Source organism: Siphateles boraxobius, unplaced genomic scaffold, assembly GCF_051911475.1.
Source record: "Siphateles boraxobius isolate OS27281-9 unplaced genomic scaffold, OSU_SipBor_1 41, whole genome shotgun sequence".
Classification (NCBI taxonomy): Eukaryota; Metazoa; Chordata; class Actinopteri; order Cypriniformes; family Leuciscidae; genus Siphateles; species Siphateles boraxobius.
Window position 1 is genome coordinate 22,332,492 of NW_027509042.1, and position 25,250 is coordinate 22,357,741.

At 36.8% G+C, this 25,250-nt stretch overlaps 1 protein-coding gene across 1 annotated transcript in view; it reads right to left on the bottom strand.

Annotated features, from left to right (window-relative positions):
• tgfbr3 (transforming growth factor, beta receptor III) overlaps window positions 1–25,250 on the bottom strand; it is a 123,079-nt gene that overhangs the window by 43,728 nt on the left and 54,101 nt on the right. The window contains exon 4 of the mRNA XM_077198936.1: window positions 15,618–15,755. Within this exon, the coding sequence (XP_077055051.1) occupies window positions 15,618–15,755 (138 nt within the window). The remainder of the gene's footprint in view (window positions 1–15,617; window positions 15,756–25,250) is intronic.

Here is a 25,250-nt window from a genome sequence, read left to right on the forward strand (position 1 = left end):
GAGGAGAGGAGAGGAGAGGAGAGGAGAGGAGAGGAGAGGAGAGGAGAGGAGAGGGGAGGAGAGGAGAGGGGAGGAGAGGAGAGGGGTTGTGTTCTGTTGGCAAGCCCAACTAAGCACGGAGGAGTTTATCGATTTAATTGCGGGAATAGGGCTGTAATTAGTCTCGAGGAATTAGAAGGAAAAGCTTAAAAACTAAATTAGCTCCAGGATTTGGGAAGAGTTTCAAACCTCAAGAATTTCTAAAGGGAATATGGAAGCAATAAACCCACTCTGGAGTTCAGCCAGACCCCTAGCCCCCAAACCCAAACCATCTTCATCATTTCCAAAGCCATCAAACTCAATGCCAGCATACAGACGGGCAGACATGTTTTTAAAAGATTATGGCATATAATAAAACTTGAGTTTACTAACTTTTAGTAAAGACATCAAAAGTACTAGTTATATGACTGTTATCAGATCTATAAACAATGTATCCTACTTGGGTTGTCAAAAGTACCTGTACTTCAGGACCAAGTCAGTACTGAAATTTTGAAAATAGTCAAGTCAAGTCAAGTCACCTTCATTTATATAGCGCTTTTTACAATACAGATTATTTCAAAACAGCTTTACAGTGAAGAAGCTACAGGTAGTAAAGAGTATGCTACCGGATATATCCAGTACCCGCTGACTGTTTTTCTAAGTGCAGGGCTCCAGACTAACTAACCACAAAAAGACTTTTTAAAAATGAATCTTGGATGTTCTGCACATCTCTGTGTAAATGGCACAGACGCGTGGTTTCAATTACCACACATACAGACACACACCACTGAAGCACGCGTGAGGTTCGCTGTGTTATCAGCCTCTTCCACCTCACTATGAGGACATGAATGCATGAACTAACTTCATCTCCAGAGCCGCTCTGGGTCTGATTCACTTCATGAGCATTTTACCTTTTCATTTGAGAAAAAAACAATCATCATATCATACACCCACAGAAACTCAATGGTCTTTACGACAACCGACAAAATAAAAGTTTGGTTTAACTTGAAGAAATTGACAAAAATATTGGGCTACTGTTGTACAATAGATGTATCTATGTCTCAATTTAATAATAATAATAATAATAATAATTATACTAACACTAATAATAATAGTAATTATTATTATTATTAATATTACTAGGTACGCGTAGAGGGTTGATTATGTTTTACTTTTTTTATAAACAGTTTACTTTTAAACAGCATGTGGCCTTCAAATGTTTATATGTATTATTTACTTATAATGATTACCATCATAAATAATAAACTCATTGAATTGAATTTAATATTTTTTTCAAATAGTTAAATCAAATAGTTAAATAGTTCTAACAGATTTTGCTGTCGTACAGAAATTGGTATAGAGAACCGTAAACTTTTAATGGTATTGGTACCAACTACTGGAATTTTGGTATTGTGACAACCCTACATCCTACACAAGTAAAAGAAAAAAACATTTCTCTCACCAGTAAGAAAAGGAAAATTTGGAGTGGATCCCAAGTCATTACAATACATTTTGGGAGAGAAAAATGTCACTCCATCTAACTCACACAATCGACTCCCGGTGTCATGCAAAGCTTGATACTTTGACTTCTTTTGGAACTATTTTTGTTGGCAGAGAAAGAATATACAAACTAATGTGCAAAATGTTGAAATGTGAGTGAGGCAATATTAATATGAACTTCTTGTTTATATAATTGTTGTATAAAAGGAGGACATATACGTACAACAGTAGAAACTTGGAATAATCATGTAAATACCATGGTACAAATATATGAGAGACATTTAGAACCATAAAATATATTAGTACCATAAAAAATACCATTGCCTGCTATAGAAAAGAATTGGCTTGAATATGCAAATCTTGTACCTGAAAATGAAGCACAATGAACATTTAAAAAAATATTTGAGGTAATAATGACTTTGGAGTGATTACAGAGTGAAAAGTGAGTAATAACACAGGGCAATTACTATACACAATTAAAAGGCAAGTTTCTCTTTAACGGTGTGTCTCGTGAATGATGTGGTAAGTGTCAGTAAAGTGTGCTGAAAGCTGCTGCTCACCTTTATTGAGCATAATCAGTGGTGTGTGTTAACAGCAGAATCTCTAAGTGGGAGGCAGTTACCTCAAGCTGTCCAAATTACTAGTCAGTTTTTTATTTCTGCATCTGTGTGAAACTGGTTTGAGGGTAAATAAGAAAATAAAAATAAAACCCTCTTTATTTTTGTTCTGTCTATTAGATTATGATTATATTTGCTATTCCTATAAACCAGTTTCATCAGAGCATCTGATGCATCAGATTAGCTTGTGCTTTTAATTTAATTGGATTTATATATATATATATACACATATATATATATATATATATATATATATATATATATATATATATATATATATAAGCAATGCATATAACGCATTTGTTTAAATATTTAAAAAGTTTTCTTATGTGAGAGTGCATCCTAAGGGAAAAAACATTGGAAATCCTTAAATGGATATGGTTTGGGTGTTTACTAATCAAAATTAGAGGGTAAGAACCAATTTATATGTGTACGCACCTGTTCCGGAAGAAATTTTAGCGTGAGAACCTTTTCTAATCACGGACACCAAGAACATTGGCATGCAATTATTAGTGAACATGACCTGTTGTTGAGTGATACTGTACAGCTTTCCAATGAACCTATCCATAAAAGATGCCATAAAGTCATAAATGCATTTTCTATCCACTGAAAAGTGTCTTTATTGGAGCAGTCTCATTTGACAAGAATGACGTTTCCCTCAGTGTCTTGAGTGTCATCATTTCTCAGTCCTGCTATTCTCACACTCACACTAACCCGTCTGGAACATTTCAGCAGGCTTAGCCCGGCATAAATCGTCCTGTTTATGTTTTATCTGTCAGTAAACAGGTCCAGATTGGAGCTTAGCCCTGGGTTTGCTCAGAGATATGAGCTAATGTCCATGCTCTGCTCTCGGGAGTCTGATTCCGTCTGAGTCGGTGTTCAGGCCCACAGGATCACTGAAAGACCCTGTGAGGTAACCTGACAAATTCAGAAAAGTCATACAGAGTTCTTGAGGCTTACACAACCCAACCAAATATCACACCATCCAGCCAAACCAAAATGTTTTTATCTACTTCTTCTGAGAAAGCAAGAACAGCTTGACATCTGACATTTGCTGATCCAAGGGTTTGAAAGATTGGGTTATGAAATTTTACACCCCACTGTTGTCATGGTTTTCGCACTGGTTTTGTAATGGTACCTACGTTTACGCCTCAGCCAAAGAAGGCGACATATGAACCATTTTCATCACACCCGTGTTCTCCTAATATGTCCGATTAACATCTGTCCTCCAACTAGTAAACCACATGCATATTTCACTGGATTTCCTGCACCTTCTGCCTATCAGCATACATATTACAACCATATGTTAAGGGGAAAAAAAGAGATGGCATGCCAAATGGTTTATATCAATTATAAGCACACACACTAATCTCCAAAACGTTAACAATGAAACACCCTCTACTTGAGAAAGCACAAATATCTGTAGGAGATGATGAAGTGCTCAAAACAGGCGTGAGAGAGGAGGAAAGGGATGCGACGTGAGCTCCTGAGATGGGGGGAAACAAACGTGCCATGACGTGCTGAAGAGATGAAGGCAGTAAATAGATTTGTGGGTGATTTGTTCTGCTTACTCCAGAAAGCTAATCAAGTTCCTGGCAAAGTTCCATGGTCGTTTTCCTGTGAGCTGTAGAGAGAGACTGTCATGGAACAAACAACACCATCTGTCTGCAAGCGCCACAGAAGAGCGTTCCTGAAGATCAACCTCCATCGCAAAACCAATACTGGTCCCGCAATGGTTTCAATTAAAAATCAGAGGGAGACTGTTTTTGCAAACCTCCCAAGGCAATAAAAATCAGGAAAACAGCCACTTGGCAAATACAGAAAGAGAAACAAATTTACAACAGCCAAAACTTTTTTTAAATGTTACACCATCAATTATTTCAGAAACGCTTGCCAGATCGAAAACAGTCCCCAAAAACAGAGACCCTGCTGAAGATCACAGATCAGACCAGAACAAATGTACAGACTGGTTAGTTCTGGTTTAGTGCTGGTCTAGTTTGTGGATCATAACATCTGTTGTTCACCAGAAAAACTTTCTTTTTGGTAAAGCAACTTTCTGACCAAAAAAGCTAAGCAGCACGACGAAGATACAAATTGGCTGGTCACAAACAATGAAAGTTCAACACATGCCAACTATTCTGGTCTTCTTCAGACCTATCTTGATAAAAACAATTTTTGAGATCATTCTGATATACAAGTGTCTACCCATAGCCCCCTTCAGACTCTTTCACGACTGGTGGAAGATTGGCAATGGATTCACAGGGATTGTGTTTAACAATGAGATGTTTGGATTTCAGGGCTTTTGTTTTAGGATGGGTGGTGAAAGCAGCCAACACCAGCTTTTTGCTCAGACTCCAGGACTCCCATCTGCCTCTTTGGACCTCCAAGTGCTGGAACCAGGAAACAAGGGTTGGTAGGGCTAATCCACAGACAACCAGCCTTATAAAGCCATTACTCAACTGTAAAAATATAGGGCCAACATTGAGGGACTAAGAGGTAGAAACTGTGACAAATGACAAATAACAGTGTCCAAAATTAAGAGATGGAAAAATTATTTCAAAACATAGTTTGAAATGGATGAACCAAGTTCTTTGAAATGTATTATTTGTTTTCATGTTGGTTTTGAAAAAAGTGTCTGCCATTTTCATCAAAAGTTTACATGTACTGTGATGTGGTGTAACCATCAAGTAAATAATATATTTTCTTTAAAATATATATATTTTTAACTTTGCTTTTTTTTCTCTAATAATTAATAAAAACATGATGCTAACCTTAAGGTGTTTTTTATATATATTATTATAATATTAGGACAGCTGTAGCACCATATTTAACTTTATTCTGTGAAAAAAATATCAACATTTATTTTACAGTTTGAAATTGAAAACATGTTCATCATAGAACACATTTACGGAAGTCATTGTATGAATGCGATTTTTATGATTTTTCTTTAAATAAATTAACAGATCTAGCAAAAAAAAAAAAAAGAGAGCATCATGTCATTGACCCTAGAGTAGTTGGGTTAAACTAGCTGGGTTGATTTGTGCCTAGACATGAGCAGATGTAAACCCTCTGCTTCCTTTCCAACCATGTTTGTAAGTTTTAAACAAAATCGCACATGACTTGGCTACGTTGCTACTTAAGCCATCTGCAGCAGCTAAGTGCTGGAACTGAGATCAGTTCACGGAGCATTGAGCCGGAAATAGTTCCGCATTAAACAGGGTGTTTGTGAAGAGCTGTGCTACGAAAGGATGAAGTCTGTCAGTGTGTCAGGATGCCTGGTAAGGAGGTTCTTGTAGTAAAAAAAATATAATAATGAAATAGTGTGAGCTCATTGGCTTGGCTGATCTCTCACTAACTGTGAAGTCTGTATGTGTATTCAGATGATGTCATATTTAGACATGGGCTAATAAAATCAAAGCCAAGTACAAAAGGAAGAAGTGAAGTGAAGGATGAAGGTACGTGCTGACAGCTAAACAATGGGATCACGTCTCTGTTTGTTTCACAGTCCTGACTCATTATTGAGATGTTCCAGTGGAGAAAGAGGGCTTGAGGAGTAAAATTCCCATTTGCATCAAAAGGGCCAACAGATTACATCATCAGCTCACACAAGGCACCAGCATTTATGTCGAAACGAATGGTCAGTTGACTTTTCAATATAGCTGATGTTGATGGTAATCCAGTATGTAGAGTGCAGGGTGGCCAATATAATAAATATAAATAGACACTCTGTACATAATTTTATATTGTTATAAATATAAAGTTGATGTACATCTATGGTAAATTGTTGCATAAAAAAACAATTTTACTTTTCAGTGCTGAATAAGGCCTTTATAACTGAGGTCCCTTCTCACTGAGCTCATTGAATCTACTAACGAAACGTGATGTTGCCCTAAGCAGCCAAAATGAGGTATGCCTTGTTTAGGCAGCCCACTAGGTTTTTAGGTTTTGGAATATATATATAACTGTCAGGCCCTCAGAAAGGGCCTAAAATGTCATTAAAAAAAAAATTCAATAATAGTTTAAAAAGTAAAAAATGTATTAAAAAAGTCATCAGTTGTAATGTTATTTTTGGAATTCATAAATTGACAATAAACATCTAAATCTTCTTGAGGAAACAAACCCTTAAAATCTGCCTATTCAGTTTGTGTTGTGTTGTGTAGATGCCCTCTAAATGGGTGGGGCTTGTTATCACTTTGGCTGAATCTGAAATCGCCCATACCCTCATATAGAGCATTATTTGAGGGGGTAGCCAGTTGTAATGGTGTCAGAAACCATAGTGGACGATATTAAGTGTACTCATTCTATCCCACATTGAACTGCAATAACGAATGTACAGTTAGCAACTCAGAGACCATTATGCACATCTGCTGTAATTATGCATAGTAAAATTTTTCCCAAATCTTAAGATTATTATGGTCTGTTACATTCACGGCTACTGTGAAAATGTAATGATCGCTGTTCACTGTTATGATGCAGAAGTTTCTGTCGCTAATTTTTCTTTGGTCTTGCTGTGGCCATGATGTTTCGGCTTACATAAAATTTTGTTGGTTTTGTGTGTTATGCGTTTTGCAACCTGGCCAGTTGTCACCATATTCCTCTGAAACGATCACACCGGTTGTGTGATAATACAATTATTTGTAATAAGGATTTGAGGATAATGAGAATGTATTACTTTTGTTTATTTCGGTTATAACTCTCAAACTCACTATGCGGATTGCTTGTTGCAATTTTTTTTTTTTTTTCAAAGTTAAATTATACAGTAGTATAGAAGAAGACACGGTAAGTTAGGCTGAATTTAGGCTGAGTTTACTTTTTTGCCAATGAGGGAAGAGGTGAGAGGGCCAAGGTTCAAGAGTCAGGGTTCACTACTGAAATTTCAGTCGGTCAGCTTTCATTTATCAAGTCAATCATATTGGTTGTGAGCACTTTGAGTATTTGTCTTGACCCTACTGTAGCTACCTGCTAAAGTATCTGTCATAAACACAATGTTTACCCTTTCTCGTAATGCTAGGGCACATAGCCCTCTTTATTAGCGCTGTATATGAAGCTAGACATTTAAAAGAGTGTTTACTTGCTAATAAAAATCCGAGGATGACTATTCTCCTCTGAAATACATTTTGGTGAATAGTCATAAAGTCATCTGCATGAAATTACATGAAGCTGACATGAGAATACATTGTCTCTACAGGAAATAACTCAATTTGCGGTCTAGCAAAGTATTACATTTTTCTCATCCATAATCTCAAAAGTATCTGTAACCCGAGCCTTGGTTACAAACCATAAAAAACATGGTTCTGTTTCATTCTGTGCTCATTTTGTGCCATGCAACGAGTGAAATGTGTTGACGGGCAGTTTTACAGAATAAATAGTCCCTTCCCACAGCCAGGTGATGAATGAAAACTACAGGATTCTGAATTTTGGAGGAAAGACCAAATCTAACATGGTAAAAGTGGACTGACTCACACAAAGAGAATGCAGGGTGTAGTAGAGTTGGACATTTCTCTGTGGCCACTAAAGGAGTTATGAAGATATTATTATGCTTGTCAGTATGCATGTTTAGAAAGTCCCTTACATAGACAAAGAAAAAAGCATGCATTTTATTTGCACATACATAATCTCAGTACATCGCTGCATGTACAGCACAAGCAGGAGAGCAGAACACACATGGAAATAATAGTGGCTCTCAGCATTACATTCCTCTGGAATGCTATGGTTTTAAAACACATTTGAAAATGATTATTGCATAGAACCGCTAGCTACATAAAGGTATTTACAGTGTACATAAGGCAGGAAGAGTGTGAAAGAGTTAAACCAGTGAGGCCTATTGCTCTCATTTCATTGTGATTTTCTCATGTGATAGGGACATGATGGGAAATTAAAACCCGCTACCAGCCAAATTTGTGTATTTGGGTGCATAATGTATTTACCAGCAACTGTGGTGGGCGACCTGTCACGGATTGGACTTTACAAGGAATTCTTAGTGACAACGGCATGCACATGTACGTTTCTAAGAGCAGAATTGTGTATTATATGTTATTTAATCTCAGGTCCATGTATCTAATAATCCTGGAAAATGTGCCAGAAGTGCTGGTAGTTCTATTTTGAGGAGCAATGGATTCAACTGATGTAGTAAGTTATTTATTCTTAAGGCGAAACGCGGCAGGCAAAAACATCTTTTTTTTTTTTTCACTGGTCAATTTTGAGATTTTTGGATATTTGTCTTCAATAACATGTCTTCTTTCAGACTTGTGGTGAAAAAAAGTTCGAAATACACATTTAGGTCTTTATTTTACTACACTTTGTCTGTTTGCATCTGTAGATTTCTCATAAATTCATCAAAAGTTGGCGTTCTAAATCATCCCGCTGCTCCGTGATCGCGATCTGCACCCTGTCATCACACACACCGTTAGAAAGCTCTCTCTCTCTCTCTTGTACAATGCTGTCGGATCCAAATATGGTCTTTTTTTTTTATCAGCAACCAATCGTGAAAGAAAAAGGGGGGATTTAACTCTAAATGTGCAATCTCACATTGGCTGATGCTAAATCTTTAAAGCCCGTTTTCTCAAAATGACTTTTCTCTCATACTCAAAGTCCGAAATCTCCACTTCAGTAGCACCTATATGCACCAAACTTCCCAGTCTTGTATCTAGTTATATTCTGAAGACATTTACAAAGGGATTTATAAATATATTATCCCTAGCCTGATTTATAAAACATTTTATTCTTACAAACATGCCGAAAATATTTTTTTAAGGCTATTGGCACTATATTCTGATTTACAGGATAAGAAAAGTAGATATCCATAAATCCCTCTGTAATTCTTTCCCCATCTAATATGTGAAGACAATGAAAAAAATAATTTTGAACCTGGCTTTATCCAATACTCAGATCTCGTTGTTTTAAATATATGCAAATTAGCGGATATTTAATTAGATAATGGCTAATTTGCATATTTAAACATTAAATTACAGAAAACTTGTAATACATTTTTTTCCCATCTTAATGTAGGTAATCAACTGGGAAAGTTTCATGGTGATATCTGCTAGTTAAAAAAATTACCCTATTCACCTGTAGTGTCTCGCCTTAAGTGCTTTGTTCTAATCGCGATATTGAATAGTGTCTGTAAACCGCAAAAAGACTATTTAAATTTAAATTGCGTGTCTGTGTGTGAATGAATGAATGAATGAATGTCCAGTTCATTCACTCTCGCACCTACAGTAGTAAACATGTTATTTTTACATGAATGAACACGTCCAAACTATATTGCTATAGCCTACTGAGATGAATAAAAATAGACTGAGATATGTTGAAATAAAATGTCTGTATAAGCAACAAACTGCAAATTAACATTTATATGCTGATATATCATAAACACGGTATATGTTACACTAAATATTAATGTTTAGACAAGACTTAGTTGATTAGTTTTGGATAGATTATAAAGGCTACTGGCACATCAAATAAGCTTTTGTTCGCCAATTTCTGCTCATATGTTACATATATAGTATGGGATGTTTTGTCAAATATAAAGTAGTATATTGAATTATCAACTAAGATGTTATTATAGTGTTTGTTCCAATATCCAAACTAATGAATCCATACTTTGAAATACGTATGATAAAATGTATACTTTTTACAAAGAAAGATTACACTTGAAAAATTGTTAAAATTGTAAATGCTGTTGTAATTGTAACCTATTTGTAATTGGTTTCAATTTCTAATTGTAATATATATATATATATATATATATATATATAAATATATATGTATATAATTTATTTTTTCCTCAAATTCTTTGGTACCGAGTGACACACCTGTGTGAAAGGCTCATTATGCAGCTCATTATGCGGCTCATTATGCAGGTCATTGTCTTCTCAGGTGTGAATCAGAGCATTATTCATGATCATTCACAATCATTCACGCCCAACCCCAAATTTAAATCAATGTATTGTTAGATGTGAACGATGAAGCAGGATGATTTTCAGATCATTTTGAAGCAAAAACTCTAGACGACAACATCCATTAGTCAAAAATCTTGTGGACACATATTTAGTATGTGTTTTGTGGCCTCATTTCTACGGTGGCCGAGAGGTGCAAAACAAATCACAATTATAAGAACAAAATAACAATTCAGAAAACACAACGACAATTTAGAAAGCAAAATAACAATTCAGAAAACACAATAACAATTCAGAAAACACAATAACAATTCAGAAAACACAATAACAATTCAGAAAACACAACGACATTTCAAAGAAAACGGAAAAGGTAGGTACATTTTGAGAATGGCAAACTTGTCGCTGATTGGACGAGACAGCTGTCAATCAAGCTTTACAGGAAGTAAGAAATTTGTGATCAACTTTGTTTTGCTAAATGCGAAAATGAAAAAGATTCTCTAGAGCTCCGAGTTTTTAACTAATTTGCGGGCATCAGGGAGCCGCTATCAATATGCGGGGAACTTCCGGGAGACTTGGGATGTCTGCATATCACTCCATGGGACCGAACTATCTTTGGCATGTTGATGGGTGCGATAAACTTAAGCCATTTGAGCACAAGCTCATTTTAATGTCGTGGTATGTCGCCAGCATGTCCACAATCACGGCATATGAATGTCCTTCTTCAAAGTAACGTTTAAATTTCTTACTTCCTGTAAAGCTTGATTGACAGGTGTCTCGTCCAATCAGCGACAAGTTTGCCATTCTCAAAATGTACCTACCTTTTCCGTTTTCTATGAAATGTCGTTGTGTTTTCTGAATTGTTATTGTGTTTTCTGAATTGTTATTGTGTTTTCTGAATTGTTATTGTGTTTTCTGAAATGTCGTTGTGTTTTCTGAATTGTTATTGTGTTTTCTGAATTGTTATTGTGTTTTCTGAAATGTCGTTGTGTTTTCTGAATTGTTATTTTGTTTTTATAATTGTTATTTTGTTCTTATAATTGTGATTTGTTTTGCACCTCTCGGCCACCGTACATTTCAGAAACTTTCTGTTTTTGTTTTTTCAATAACCATGCATAAACAATATTCTCTCAAAAATACAAACATGTACATGTTGCTCACATATTATGGTAGGCCTGTTTGTGCTAAACGTTGCCATTAATATGTTTATAAGCAACTGAAAAAAGCACAAATGTCAGGGCATGTCAAAACATCTCAAGGACCCCAAAAACACCTTAGACCCCAGAGGGTTAACACTGAAAAAGAGAAGAACATCCTATCGCTGAAAAAATCCATCATAAAAGGGGGTGGTGATGGCGCAGTGGATAAGACACATGCCTTTTATGTTAGAGACCCGGGTTCGATTCCACTGTGAGACACCAATGTGTCTCTGAGCAAGACACTTAACCCCTAGTTGCTCCTGAGGCGTGCGACCTCTGAAATATAGCAATTGTAACTCGCTTTGGATAAAAGCGTCAGCTAAATGAATAAATGTAAAAGTACATTTCCCATTCAATGCCAAATGAACTAATTCAATAGCACTGCTTATGATCAGAGATCCTTCCCAGTCCACTGTCATTTTCTCATTAAGCCTGACTAATTGTGGTTGGCTATTCACTAGGTGGCTTTCTTTACTTACCACAAACACACACACACACACACACACCCAACCCCACGCTCCTCCAGCTCTACTCTGAGCTCCCTCAGCGCAAAGAGGAACTCCCTGGATCTTGTCATCTTGTTATTTTGGGGTGAAGAGGAGTGAAGTAACTCTGCTCTGTTTCACAGGATGGCTGAAAAACAATAATGTTGTCAGGGAGAATCGTTGTTGCTGATCTCATTTGGTCCTTCATTTATTTGTGAGTAATGTTGCTCCGAACAAAAAAGTGTTTCAATGGTTTCCATGAATAAACAACTCCATGGCAAACAAAAGAGAGATTCTTTTGTTTTTTGTTTTTCTGGCTGTGAATGTCCTCTGCTGTGCAGTAAATACTAAAGGGTTTGGATTTAAAATATGTGTGTAGAGATGGATTCTGATTATGTTCCAGGCGAGACGTTTTGAAAGCACACAAAAAGAAATGAAAAATATCAAAGGAGTTCTTTTCAGTATCTCAATAGTTTGTCCTATAGTAGATAACATTAGGCCTCATTCATAAAACTCATGAATGAATTTGTATACAAATATACATTGTTTGTAAGAGCATTCTAAGGTACACTGTCTTATGCAGTGATATAGATATAATAGACATGGATGTATGGGAAAAATGCCGATACCGATTATTACAGATCAAGTAGACCGATAACCGATATTTTGAACCGATATATAGCCTATGTCTGGTGTAAAAGTAAATTAATGTCAAAATTAAGAATAACAAAGGGTTTTGACAAATACTTTCTTTAAACATATCTTTGAATCTGAGAACTGTTATTAATAATAATAATAAATTAAAAAGTGCAGGGAGCACCCAGCAGCATTCTGTAAATATTTTGTAAAACTCTATTTTAATGTTTAAATTAAATTTTAGTAATCAAAAAGCATTTCTAATTAATTGAAATCATCAAACTTATCCAATTTATTTATAGTTTAATTTTTTTTTAATTTTTAGGGCCCTATGAAAAGACAAACTTTTATTTTGACGGGTTGCCGTGGAGATCTTTGAGTTTCTGTGCGTTTATGATATGACTATAGCTTTTCTCAGTTGAAGCATTAAAAAGCTCATGAAGTGACTAAGCGGCTCTGGAGATGATGTTTATGCATTCATGTCCTCATATAATGATGCGGCTGAGGCTGAAAACAGGGGTGCTCCAGTGTGTGTGTGTGTGTGTGTTTGTGGTAGATTAAATCAGGATTCATGAACTCGGATTGAAATTCAATTTGATTCTGTACTGACCTGCTTTTTATTAATTCATCAAAAAGTTTACAAATTCCGTGACATTCCACTTTATACCGTAAATTCCGTTTTTATGACTGGATTCCGCGATTCCATCTGTGTTTTCTGCATCGCGGAAATCACAGGGCCCTATTATATTGAGGTGTTTTGCAACTTAAGTGTAGTAATTTATTGCTTCTTCAGCAAAGTCTGCTTCTGCCTTAACTTTGAGAGACAACTGATGTGTGATCAGTGAAGCGTCAGTATTCAATATCGCGTCAGACACTATTCAATATCGCGATTAGAACAAAGCACTTAAGAATAAATGACTTACTACATCAGCTGGATCCGTTGCTCCTCGAAATGAAACTACCAGCACTTCTGGTACATTTTTCAGGGTTATTAGATAGTATTATTCCTCACAGCGTATGGATACGCTGTGTACACAGCTGTAGTAAGATACTTACTAAACACGATGTGTTTTATAATCCAGCGTTGGCATGTTTGAATGGCTTGCCTTAGATCATTTGCGTTTGAATAATTGGCACTTATCAGGATCTAATGATGTACAACACTTAATATGTAAGATCAAAATCAACAGAGTATTTTGAGTTTCTTTTGCACTGATAAGAAAAAAAGCTCAGAGGGTTAATATCGGCGCCGATAATCGGCCAGGCCGATAATCGGTCAACCCCTATTGGGAAGTACAACCAATTAAAACGCATTATCAAAAAAGAAAAAATGTGTTGGGCGGGGACCGGGGAGTTGGTTCTATTAATCGGTTGTTGAATGGACGGAGGCAGATCTGAATGTGACATTGCTGTCAACTGTTAGTAAGGGGGCAGAGTTTAAGTGGACTAAATGATTGGAGAATTCTGACACACATCACTAGAAAGAAGTCTATAGTTTCACCGGAAGATCGAGTTATGACATTTCGATAAAAAATTACGAGGTCAAAATATATATATATTTTTTAAATGACACATGCATGGATGAATTGTTGACAATAAGATCATCAAGTTGCATATAGTATATACTGTATGGTGAAATTCTATTTCATGTCAACTTTAATATAAAAAAGGTGGATGACTATACAGTAATATGTTCAGTCCGGTAATCCAGATATTTGATCGTTTTATAATTTGTTTATTAAGTTCAGAACATGCACTATATTTGGTTACTTAGTAATATTAATTTACCAGCATCTCACATTAAATTATTGTTGATAATAAATTCAGAAGCATGATTAGGGAGGGAAAATTCAATCCATACCAACCAGAATGTTTCCAATCTGATTCCAGATTCTGAAAGTACTGTTTATATGAACCCTAAATTACAGTGTTCAGAACGCCACCACGATAATGTCACCGGAGCTACAGCAAGTATAATTGTCATTTTTGCCTTGATGACATATGCCAGCTTTCTTTTAAGATACATGTCAAAAGAGCTTTTTAGCATAAATCAAGTAAACATTCAGTATACAATGTGCAGTTTGTAAGACATGACGTGTAAATAAAAAGACGCATGTTCATATGACGTTAAACGTATTCAAGCATTTACATGCTTATTTCTTCCTTTTGATTGGATAATATCAGGTCTACACCACCCCCTTTCAAACGGAGCATAATTTCATTCGGATTGAGCTCAATCGGATTGATTGAAGTGTTTACATGAAGGCTTTTCATTTCGATTAAGCCATCAATCCGATTATAAACAGCTTATTTAGGTGCATGTAAACATAGCTATTGAGGGGACACATCCATTTCCAAAACTATGCAGATGGGTTCCCAAAAAAAAAAAATGTTCAGCTTGTGTTTCATAAATGAGGCTCTCCTGCTGCTCAGATTTTTCTACTGAAAGCGTCCAGTCGTCTCACACGTGTCTCCTCTAGAGTTTCAGTAGAGATCTCTGCAGACTTTTAAATTTGCCAAGATATAAAATTCTGCAAATCCAAAGTCAGGGACCTCAACATGAACATTTCTCATGAAAGTTTTCCCAGACCAAATAATCTGAGCCATGCTATCCACATTAATAACTCTACAATCTTACTCTATGTCAGCAATTATCCCATTTGTGTCAATTTTTTTTAAAATAAAAAAGTTTATGCATATCTGGGAACTCTAAGTCTCATGAGCTATGAAAGAGCACCCACTGAGCAATAAGTGTTTCTGTGGCAAAAGCGATGGTTAAAGCAGTGGGAAACAGAGCGAAGCCACAAGCGTCTCGACACCAAACATCCTTTAGGCAGCGTGGTGAACATCCACAGCAGTCAATATAAACCTGTGAGCCTGTGCCAGATGCAATTACACAAGCCTCTGTCTGAAAGATGGTTGTGTTGGCATGGGGTGTGTTTACGTGTATATATGTGTGCGTGTGAGCGTGTTTGTGTTTCCTCTGGGTACACACACCTGAATGCATCTTTGAGCGACTAAGACTTCTGCTGACAGGAGAGTGGAGAAGTTTGTTTGAGGAAGGTAAGATGAGCCAAAGAGAGTGTAAATGAATTGTGTGTTTAAAGATGCTTGTTGATTTGGAATGAATGAGAATCTGAATATTAATTAGGCCTACTGAGAAAATGTAGATGGAGTTGGCTCACAAGCAGTGCTGGGGAGGAAGGAGAGAGAGACAGAGCGGTGATAGAGAGACGGTTTGAGAGTCATAAAGCAGCTCAGACTCACATGGAAGATGCGTTTGACTCCTGAGACCAGTTTCTCTGTCCGAAGCTTCCAGAGGACGGGCTGAGGGGAGTTCAGCACAAAGACCAGTGGTTTTTGGTGCATTTGCAGGGACTGGATGGGCCGCAGATGTAACGCCACCTGAACACAGCAAAGAAAGGGGTCAAATGAGAGAAGGGAAAAGACATGAAATGCATAGAGTGCTGAAGACAATGAAGACTTTCATTAAAGACAGGAAGGACACATGGAGCTCTGAACTGTATAAATTCCACAGAGCTTCTGCAGCTAGAAGGAATTCTCAGACATTTATGGACTTTTTAAAGTACAACATTTTGGTTCAGTTGGTCCACATTTGATCTACACAATTTTAGGGAATTCAGTGACACTTTTTAATATTCATCATTTGTGATATTATTTTGAAAAACTGAAAACATAAGTCATTATCTTTTGCAACCAATAAAATGTTGTTACTTTTTTATTTGATGTTTATACTGTGAAATTTTTCGAAAACAATTAATGAAAATGATTTTTTGAAATTGAAAAAAAAAAAAAAAAAAATTGTATAAATCAACATGCATTTAAAACTAGATTTTTAAATATTTTTCATTTTCTTCATCTGATCACTCTTATTTGTCATTGACTCGCAAACACTGAGTTCACCTTTGCTCTTGGGTCACATTGTAGCCTACATCTCAAATAATATTTTAAGCACAGCTAAAGCTGCTTATTTATATATGGGATTATCCTATGGCTATAAAAATCATGCTAGCAAAGCTTTTATTTATATCATAAATAAAATCCTGCTACAACAGTTGAAACAGAAATCCTCCCCTCGACTATATCTGCATTTATGGTGACCCCAGTGTGAGCTTGTGGGCCCAATGATGAAAACCTCACTGTCATAAAAACCTATCATTTCTCCTGTCCTCTTTTATTTTTCTATTCCATCCCCTCCTCAGTTGCATTCTGTTGTTATTGCAGTAATGTTAGAGCCAAAAACATGACTACAGAAGCACTGTGGACGCCTGTTACTCCTTATCAGAGTGTATGCTATTTATGTCTCCACCCCACTGATAATCGCACAGCGACTGAGAAAGCCATGTTTTTCTTTGGAAGGCCACAATATGTGGCCACACTGGTATTTGAACTTTCACACACAAGCCCTTTTGTTAAAAAAAAAAGATGGTGATAGTAATGGAGCGAGAGGAGAGAGAAATATAGAGCTACACATCATGGATCGGTCGATTAATGAGGTTGAAGAGTTTATATAGATTTGTTTCTATTTTTGGTTTTAGCTTTACTTTCCGCTAATTTACACAAGTTTATTTTTGGAAAATAAAATGGTACAGATATTTAGCCTACTTATTTGTTAAAGACCTGCCAGTAACATGACTTAATGGCTACACAATCACATAATCTGGGTTATTTTTAAATGCTGGCATATGAATGCAGATTAAGGCTTTTAAAATGCATTTGAAACAATTATTAGTCCTATTAGTAGGTGAAAACTATATATTGCATTTCCCAACATACAGAGAAAAAAAGAGACAAAGAAAGCTGTGGATTTGGATTCTGTCATTTCAAATATTCAGAAATCTGTTTCAGATTCTAAGGAGGCATTTAGCCGGTGTTTTGTTGCATTATACCCGGTCTCACAGCTTCTGACGGGGCCCAGTGGGCCAAATATAAACTGCTGATTTAGGGCCTGCAGTGGGGTCGAAACTAAACTCCATTCCAGACATGGTTTGATTAACTATCTCTCAACACTGACCTGACAAACAAGCACTGCCTCATCACCTTTAGAGCTTTATTACTCACGCTCTTCATCCATCAGGCACTGACCGATTACCTAAACTTCTATTCGCAATCTTTCAAAATAAAAAATATTTAAAATGTCTGTTTGTTCCTCACACAAAGCTTTAATACTGTTTCAAAAGATCACAGTTTTGACACTTATATGATGTTTTGTGTTCTTTGGAAGCTTGGAAGTTGCATTCATTGTATTTGCATGGAACGAATGAACAGTACATTCTTCAATATTTCTCCTGGAATTACATGATGCCGGTAAATGAGTAAATGATGACAGACTTTATTATCATTATTATTTTGAGGTGAAACATTATTTTAAACTCTGAGGTCACCATGTATATTTCATATAGTTTGAAACAGTTTGTCTTGTGATCAACAAAGTCATGTAGTCAAAATGTCAAATTGCAGAATCATTTATATTTATGTCTGGAATTACATTATGGTGAGTACATGATGATAGATTTTTTTCTTTTGGAGTGAACCATTCTTTCAAACTCTCAAAAGGACATCCAGGATATTTTTTAATATAGTTTGAAATAGTTCCTTTCACAGTTGGCCCTTTCTCAGGCTAATACTATTACACACTTGAGAACATATTCCCACGACTACATCAGAACAGCCAGTGTCAAATTATTGACTTAACAAATTAGTCAGTTAAGCAATCAGACACTGTAAACTACCTTAGATCCACTCAAAACACATCTACAAATGTTGCTTTGATGCAGTTACGTAATGTGTAAGATAAGGAAAAGTTCAATTGAACTGCATATGAAAACTTTATTCATTTATTTATTATTATTTTTAACTGAAACATTGAATCATTTTATTTTTACTCTTGAGTGCAACATTCAGATCCAGAAGGTCATGTCCAATCAAACCATTTCTTATAACTTAGGGTGTATTCACACCAGGAAAGTCCGATAGTTCACTTGCTTTGGTCCGGACCAAAATTTTTTTTATTTTTTTTGGTACGGTTCGCTTTCACACTGCTCTTTTTGCAAGTGAACCAAAATTTGTAAACAAAACCACACGTGTGTCGTGCCGACTCGGTGTCATTGGTTGTTGCGTTAAATCTTACCCAGATACAATAGTGCTATTTTCTGATTGGCTAACAACACCAGAGGAGACGCGCTTGATTCCTGCCGGTTCCACAGTGAGAGCGGCGCGGCCAGAGTTTTGGGCGCTGCGGCATATTATATATATTAGAAATAGTTTTTCAGCGTGAGAAATACAATGTGTGGCGGGAGAGCGTGACAAAAGACCGAAATGAGTGACTGTCACGCTCAATGCGTGACACTTGAGAGCCCTGTCACTCATTCATTCATTCCATTCCAATGATGCACACACGACGCGCAGAAAGACGCGCAACAGTATCGTGTGGCCAGACAGCGCGCCGGAATGGAATGTAGTAGGCTACAACAGATCACTTTCCCATAACGCAACTCCGACTACGGAAGCCTGTTAACTCAAAGGCGCAGTGCTTTCTTGCAATTGGGTCGGTTCATGTTCACACCGTAAACGAACCGTACCAGAGTTCGTTTGGAACCGTACCGAGACCACCTCCTCAGCTAGGTCTCGGTTCGGTTGTTTGGTCCGCACCCGAGTTCGATTGCTGTATTCACACCTGCCCAAAAGGTCCGCACCAAGGGGGTAAACGAACTAGAGTTCGATTCAATCGAACCAAACAAGGCAGGTGTGAATACACTCTTAGATTTATGTTTATGGCGGAGAACCAAACTTCTTGTTGAAATGCCTTATGACCCCATTTATTAACTGTACATTATCAAGGGTAACTCAATCGACATGTCCTAAATTAGACACTTGATGTGGACATGTGGCCTTATGACTTTCTCTTGTGTGCATCTATCCACAAGATCACAGGCCATATTCATATTATGGTGCAAATGGTGCTCAATAGTGCCCTCTATGTAGCCACAATGTGCTCTTGATCTGCCTTTCGCAAAACTACATTACCAAATTGTAAACTTGATATAGTAACTTACAAAGTTACTTACTGTACATTACTGTGTATGACTCTGGGCAACGGAGACATCATCTGCACGGTAAAATGGACATGTCCCAAATGGAACACCTGATGTGGATATAAAGGTCCTCAATAGCACCCTCTATGTAGCTGCAATGTGCCCTCGATACACCTTTCTTGCGAAACTTTGTTAGGGCCGAGGATGCCATTTGGAACAAGATCAGTGCATACCTAGTCCAACAAAACTAAATTACAAAAGAGCAATAAACTTTGCCATTTCAAGATGTCCGTTTTAGGGGAAGCAGATGTGTTCTTGGATTGAACTGTGATGCGTTTACGTGCTGCCCTAAATGACAATGACATCTTAAGTGAGCTCTGACCAATGTTTGGAGCAGCGTAATGAGCATCTTTACCACAGATTTCAGCCTATATGGAGGACGCTGGAGTAAATAAGAGTGTTTAGCAACGAGCGAAATAAAAGTGTGACAATAATCATAACAGTGGGGCCTTTGAAGAGGAGAGAATGGAAGATATTACAGAGTGCTTATCACAAAGGGCACAGAGAAAACTCAGACGCACAAGCAAGAGACCCTCGCCTTTCGTTCCACTGTTTTTTTTTCCCGCTCATTTGCCTCCCTAATGTCTGTACTCAGTGGAAAATTTTCAATAAGCATCCAATAGCCCTATCTACCCAAGCCTCCCGCTTGGCTCAGTCTGAGCAGACGTTCACAAACAAATCCTACCTGCATGGAAAGTTTTTGAGTGGGGAGGAAAAAACTAAACTGATAAATGGATCAATTTGCTGAAAAATTAAACGAGTTATTCACCCCAAAATGAAAATTCTGTCACCATTTACTCATCTTCATTTTGTTCTTAACCCATAAGACTTTAATTCATCTTTGAAACACAAACTTAAGAGATGTCTCTCCCTTTAAAGAAAGTTTATTACATCAACATTTTGATGCTTCAAAAAGTGCATAGAGACTGTAAAAGAAATACATATCAATCAAGTGGTTTAATACATGCTTTCTGAAGAGACACGATTACTTTATATTATGAACAGATTTATGTCAGGATTTTATTCATATATAAACATTGATAAATGTACAAACCTAAAGCAAATATGGTAAGCAAGAGCTCGAACATGCTAGATGTGAGAACCAATGAGGTTCGTTCTTGCGCTTCAAGCACAGCAACATGTGTTTCGAAGATAAATAAAAGTCTTACGGGTTTGGGAAAGAGATGAGTAAATAATGACGTTTTTCAATTTTGGGTGAACTATGCTTTTCAGGATGAAACAGGGAAAGAATATGTCTGAATAAAGGGATGCAATGAGTTATAAGTAGAGGGGCGCAAGCACAAACTCTCCTGGTTGTAAAAATCGTGGAATTTCAGAATCAGACAGAAACAATTCCAAAAAAGTGAGTCATTAAGAGGAGGCACAAACACAGTCATGCTGCCGTTCCAAAACTGCTCCAAGGTGAGAAGCAAATTACCTTGGCTAGGCATGAGCTAAAAACCCAGCTCTCCAGGGTGAGCTCACATACTCCGCATCACACATTGGCAATGCTGGGAATTGGGAGCGTTGATTAGTCCCACATCGCAGGCTCTGTGAAACTCCATCTGCCATGCTGTAATGCATCTGTAATGCGTGCACTACACTGAACAATACAACATGGTTTACAAAGGATTTCTACAGTAATTGAATAGCATATACGTTCATAAAGAAATGAGTTCATCCTTCTATATGGCATCTCTTTCCACTGACAAGGTGCCACTGAAATAAAGGGTTTCTCTTATACCTGCTGGTCCTCAACCAGCTACTATTCATTTTGGTTTGTTGTTCCTAACTTATGTTAGAAAGTTGCGAAGTTGCATTAATCTGCCTCCATTTTTGGTGCAATGCCCACATCTCAAAATTCAATCAACAACCGATGGATAGAACCAGGTGACTGGCAGACTGTAGCAACATACTCGATTAGGTCATCATTGTCAAGTCAGCAGAAATATGAGACGATCCCCCTTTCGAGTACTGGCTATGGCACCAGCAACAGCACCATTGCAGTGGAAAACACATTACAGCCCTCTTCAATCTCAGTCTCACCACTGGAACTACCACTGAATTGCAAACAGAGTTGTTAAACTGACCAAATCCAGGCCTCAGAAGAACAGACTGGTTGAAATGATCATGTTTTAAAAGATAAAAAGTAAGGCATGGCCAGTGTGAAGCCCAGAGTATGAGTCTGGACCTGATTTCACAGGTCACTGCACTAACCGCTGTCTGATGGTGTTGCATGAGCCCGTCCGGCCAGATTGAGTTACAAAGAAACTACAGGCTCTGATAGGAGACAGCTGCACCTCCCCGTACAAACCCACCCCAGAGGCTAGCATCACTGCAGGGGGTGATGGGAAACCGATCACACCATGTCATTTAACACACCAGCAACCTATCATTCAAATCAACAAATCAACCTCAGTGAGAACAAACAGTGTCAGCAAGACACTACAGTTCCTGTGTGGAGACCATGCTGTTCCTGTGTATTTGTCTGTGAAACCTTCATAATTCCTGCATTTTTGTGCAAAGCAATAATTAATCAACTCTGTCAAGTCCTTATGTACCGTAAATCTTTCTCTTTTATTGCTGACAGCAATTCCTTGCTCAGAGGGAAGGGTGTTGACTCTATTGACAGAGCTTGTTATGTGACCGATAGTCCTCCCAAACTTTTAGTTCACCAAACATCCTCTAATTAGATGCCAAATAATGCAAGATAAGCAAAAGATTAAGCCTTGATGAGCACAACACTCGCAGGGTTCACTTGGGCCATGAGATGTACGTGGGAAACGGCAGGGCTATTAAAGAAGATGATGGACAAACGATATGGAATAATTCACGGAGAAATGGAGAAAAAGTTGGTGATCAGATAACTAGTCCCTTTTGGGGATGTCAAATGCACTGGTACGTTGCTGCAAATTTGGGACTAAAATACAAATAAATTCTAACAATAAAAGTCTTTCTACAGTTTGGTTAATATAAAGTACCAATTGGGCATATATTTAACCTTTTATTTAATTACAATCTTTAACCATTACTTGAATAAGAGAAGGATTTAATTATTCGAATTATAGTTACTGTAACTACTTAAAGAATGTGACCATATTTGTTTTTTTACTGTGGTATCAAAATTGCTCTCGAGAATTTGCACTGCCATTGGCCTTAATTGTGATTTTTGCAACTGGAACTTCATATATCACAACTGTGACTTTATTTCTAACAATATGTCTTTATCTCAAAATTGTACATTTGTGTTGCAAATATGGCAAGGTATAAAGAAAAATAAGCTACAAAGATGTCTCTTTGATGATACTGCCCCAGTGACAAGCTGTTTTTGATATTTTTTGTATATATACTGTATCTGAATTGTGATCGCAATCTATTTTAAACTGTATCTCAGATGTGGAAACAGTCTTCCATATTTAACTGCACAAATTCACAAAGGCAGTTTTAACTACATCCAAACAGAAAAACATTAGATCTCGAAAACAACTCTTTCAGTTAATTATAAAGTTTGCTTTCTCGAAATAATGCAATGTTTGTACATTCTCTGTGACTGTGTCAGAGCAACACACTTAACTTAGCTTAGCAAAGCAGATTGCTGTCAAGAGATTTTCTTGTAAATTTGATAAAATCGCTGCCGTGTGTCTGTACATGATCTACGATTCCGTTTGTCTGCACTCTGTTTGAGACAATGTAGAGCTATGCGAGCGTTTGTCACTGTTATAAGTGCAAATCTCTGTGTGTGTTGTGCATCTTGGTTCTTTCTGCATGGATGAGGAAGAATAAATGAGGTAAAGATTGAGGGTCAGATCAATCTGTTGTGTGCTGTTATCACCACTGCTCAGTGAACTGTGGCCTCAACCTAAAGCCCCTTTAGTGCACTGTGTTGTCTAGCTGCCGGTATCTAAGTGTACAAACACACCGATATATCTACCTCATCAGCCCTCTGTGCAGACACACCAGAGCATCTGGGTAACCGATAGCCATCACACTGTGTTTGTGTGTGCTTGTATGAATTTAGGGGCAAGTTTGGAAAATAAATCTGATAGCCCTAAGCCTCTGTGTGTTATGTGCACGAACACACACTTGACCTCATTAAAGAGAACAGACAGGTTCCGCTTTACGATGAACATGCACTTTTTTGTTGCACGGGGTGAATTTACCAAACAGTTTCCAAAGACCCATTATAGATTTGCTATAAAAATTTTTTCAAAAACTATGATTTTCTTAACAGGTATTTTCCATATGTTGTATCTTCAAATAACGTTAATGCTTTTGAATCTCCTGGTCTTTCGCTTCTAAGTCTTCTACATTGAATAAGGAAAAAGTTTACAACAATAGTAAGACTTGTTTTTAGAGAATATATATTTAATAGTGTATGTATACATGCAGTGTGTATTTGAGTTTAGTGTACTTTGTCTTACTGCTGATTTTCTCACTTGTTTTAAGTATAAACAAGTTACAAAAGTTGTGACAAAACAAGTCGTCTTCTTATACATCTTCTTTTATGGATTTTTAAATATGTCTAATGTAAACTTAAAATATATTAAAAAAATTACAGAATTCATTGAGAAGTATTTTCTTTTTTTGCAGTGTACAAAACCAAGCGCTTTTTACCAGGCGTAAACAAGGTGCTACAACCACAGAATGTAGACACTAAAATGATGAAACGACAAAAAAAAAAAGTATTTTTTGCCTATTTTTCCTATTTAAATTCCCTAACCCTTATCTAAAAATACTTCATCCATGACTATATAAATTTACAGATGTTAAGATTTGTTTTTAGAGATATTTTCAACAGTGTATAATGAGTGTACTTTGAGTGTACTGTCTTACTACAAAAAGTTCGGCATGAAATCAAAATTGACCCTATTTACTTTGTACATGTACATTACTAGTCTTGTGGTGAACAATTCACCAGTGGATTGATTTAGAAAAAAAATATTTGTCTTTGTTATCTTTGATCAGAATCTGAAAATGAATGGCCTGGGTAGAACATTCCCTCCAGCTGTCAGTCTGTTGCGAACTTTGACAGCGAGCTGAATGGAACGCCCACTTTTCTAGATCCAATCAATTCCCAGTGGGAAAAAACAAGCCACATCCTCTATTTCTCTATTTTCCATCAGAAGTTGATCGCAACTATCAGTTCACTGTGACTAAGTATAAACAAGTTAAAAAATGTGAGACAAAATATACAAAATACACTTAATTAAGATACAATCTATGAGTTAATATGTGCATTTAAGGGTTTTTATATATTTGTTATTGTAAAACATAAAATATTTTAGACAATTAACAGAAAAATGCCCTCAAATTCATTAAGAAGCCTTTTTTTGCGGTGCACAAAACTATTTGCCTGGATCAAACATTGTGCTACAACCAAACATTGTGTTGTTACTGCAGAATGCAAATAATATAAAACAATCAAAAAACAACAAAACACAAAAAAAAACATTTTTGTGTGTATTTTTTATTTATCAACTTACGTCAAAATAATGGAGAAACACATTAGATTCAACTGGCAATGGTTGAGATAGATTCTCAGGCTGGAGGTGGCAATGTTGCCTCTGTCCCCTTCACATCTTCAAAATATCCAGTTTGGGTTTGCGAGGCTCCAGTCTCTCGGTCTAAGAATTCCACCTGATAAAACAATCATCCGCTCTGCCTCATGCTGAGCCGTGGCCAAGAGCTGGTGTTTGATGTTTAACTTTCGCTAAATTGATTAGACAAAGATGGCCTGCGAGTTAGATTAAACTGGCTTGACTTTGTTTATTTTCAGCCATGCTGT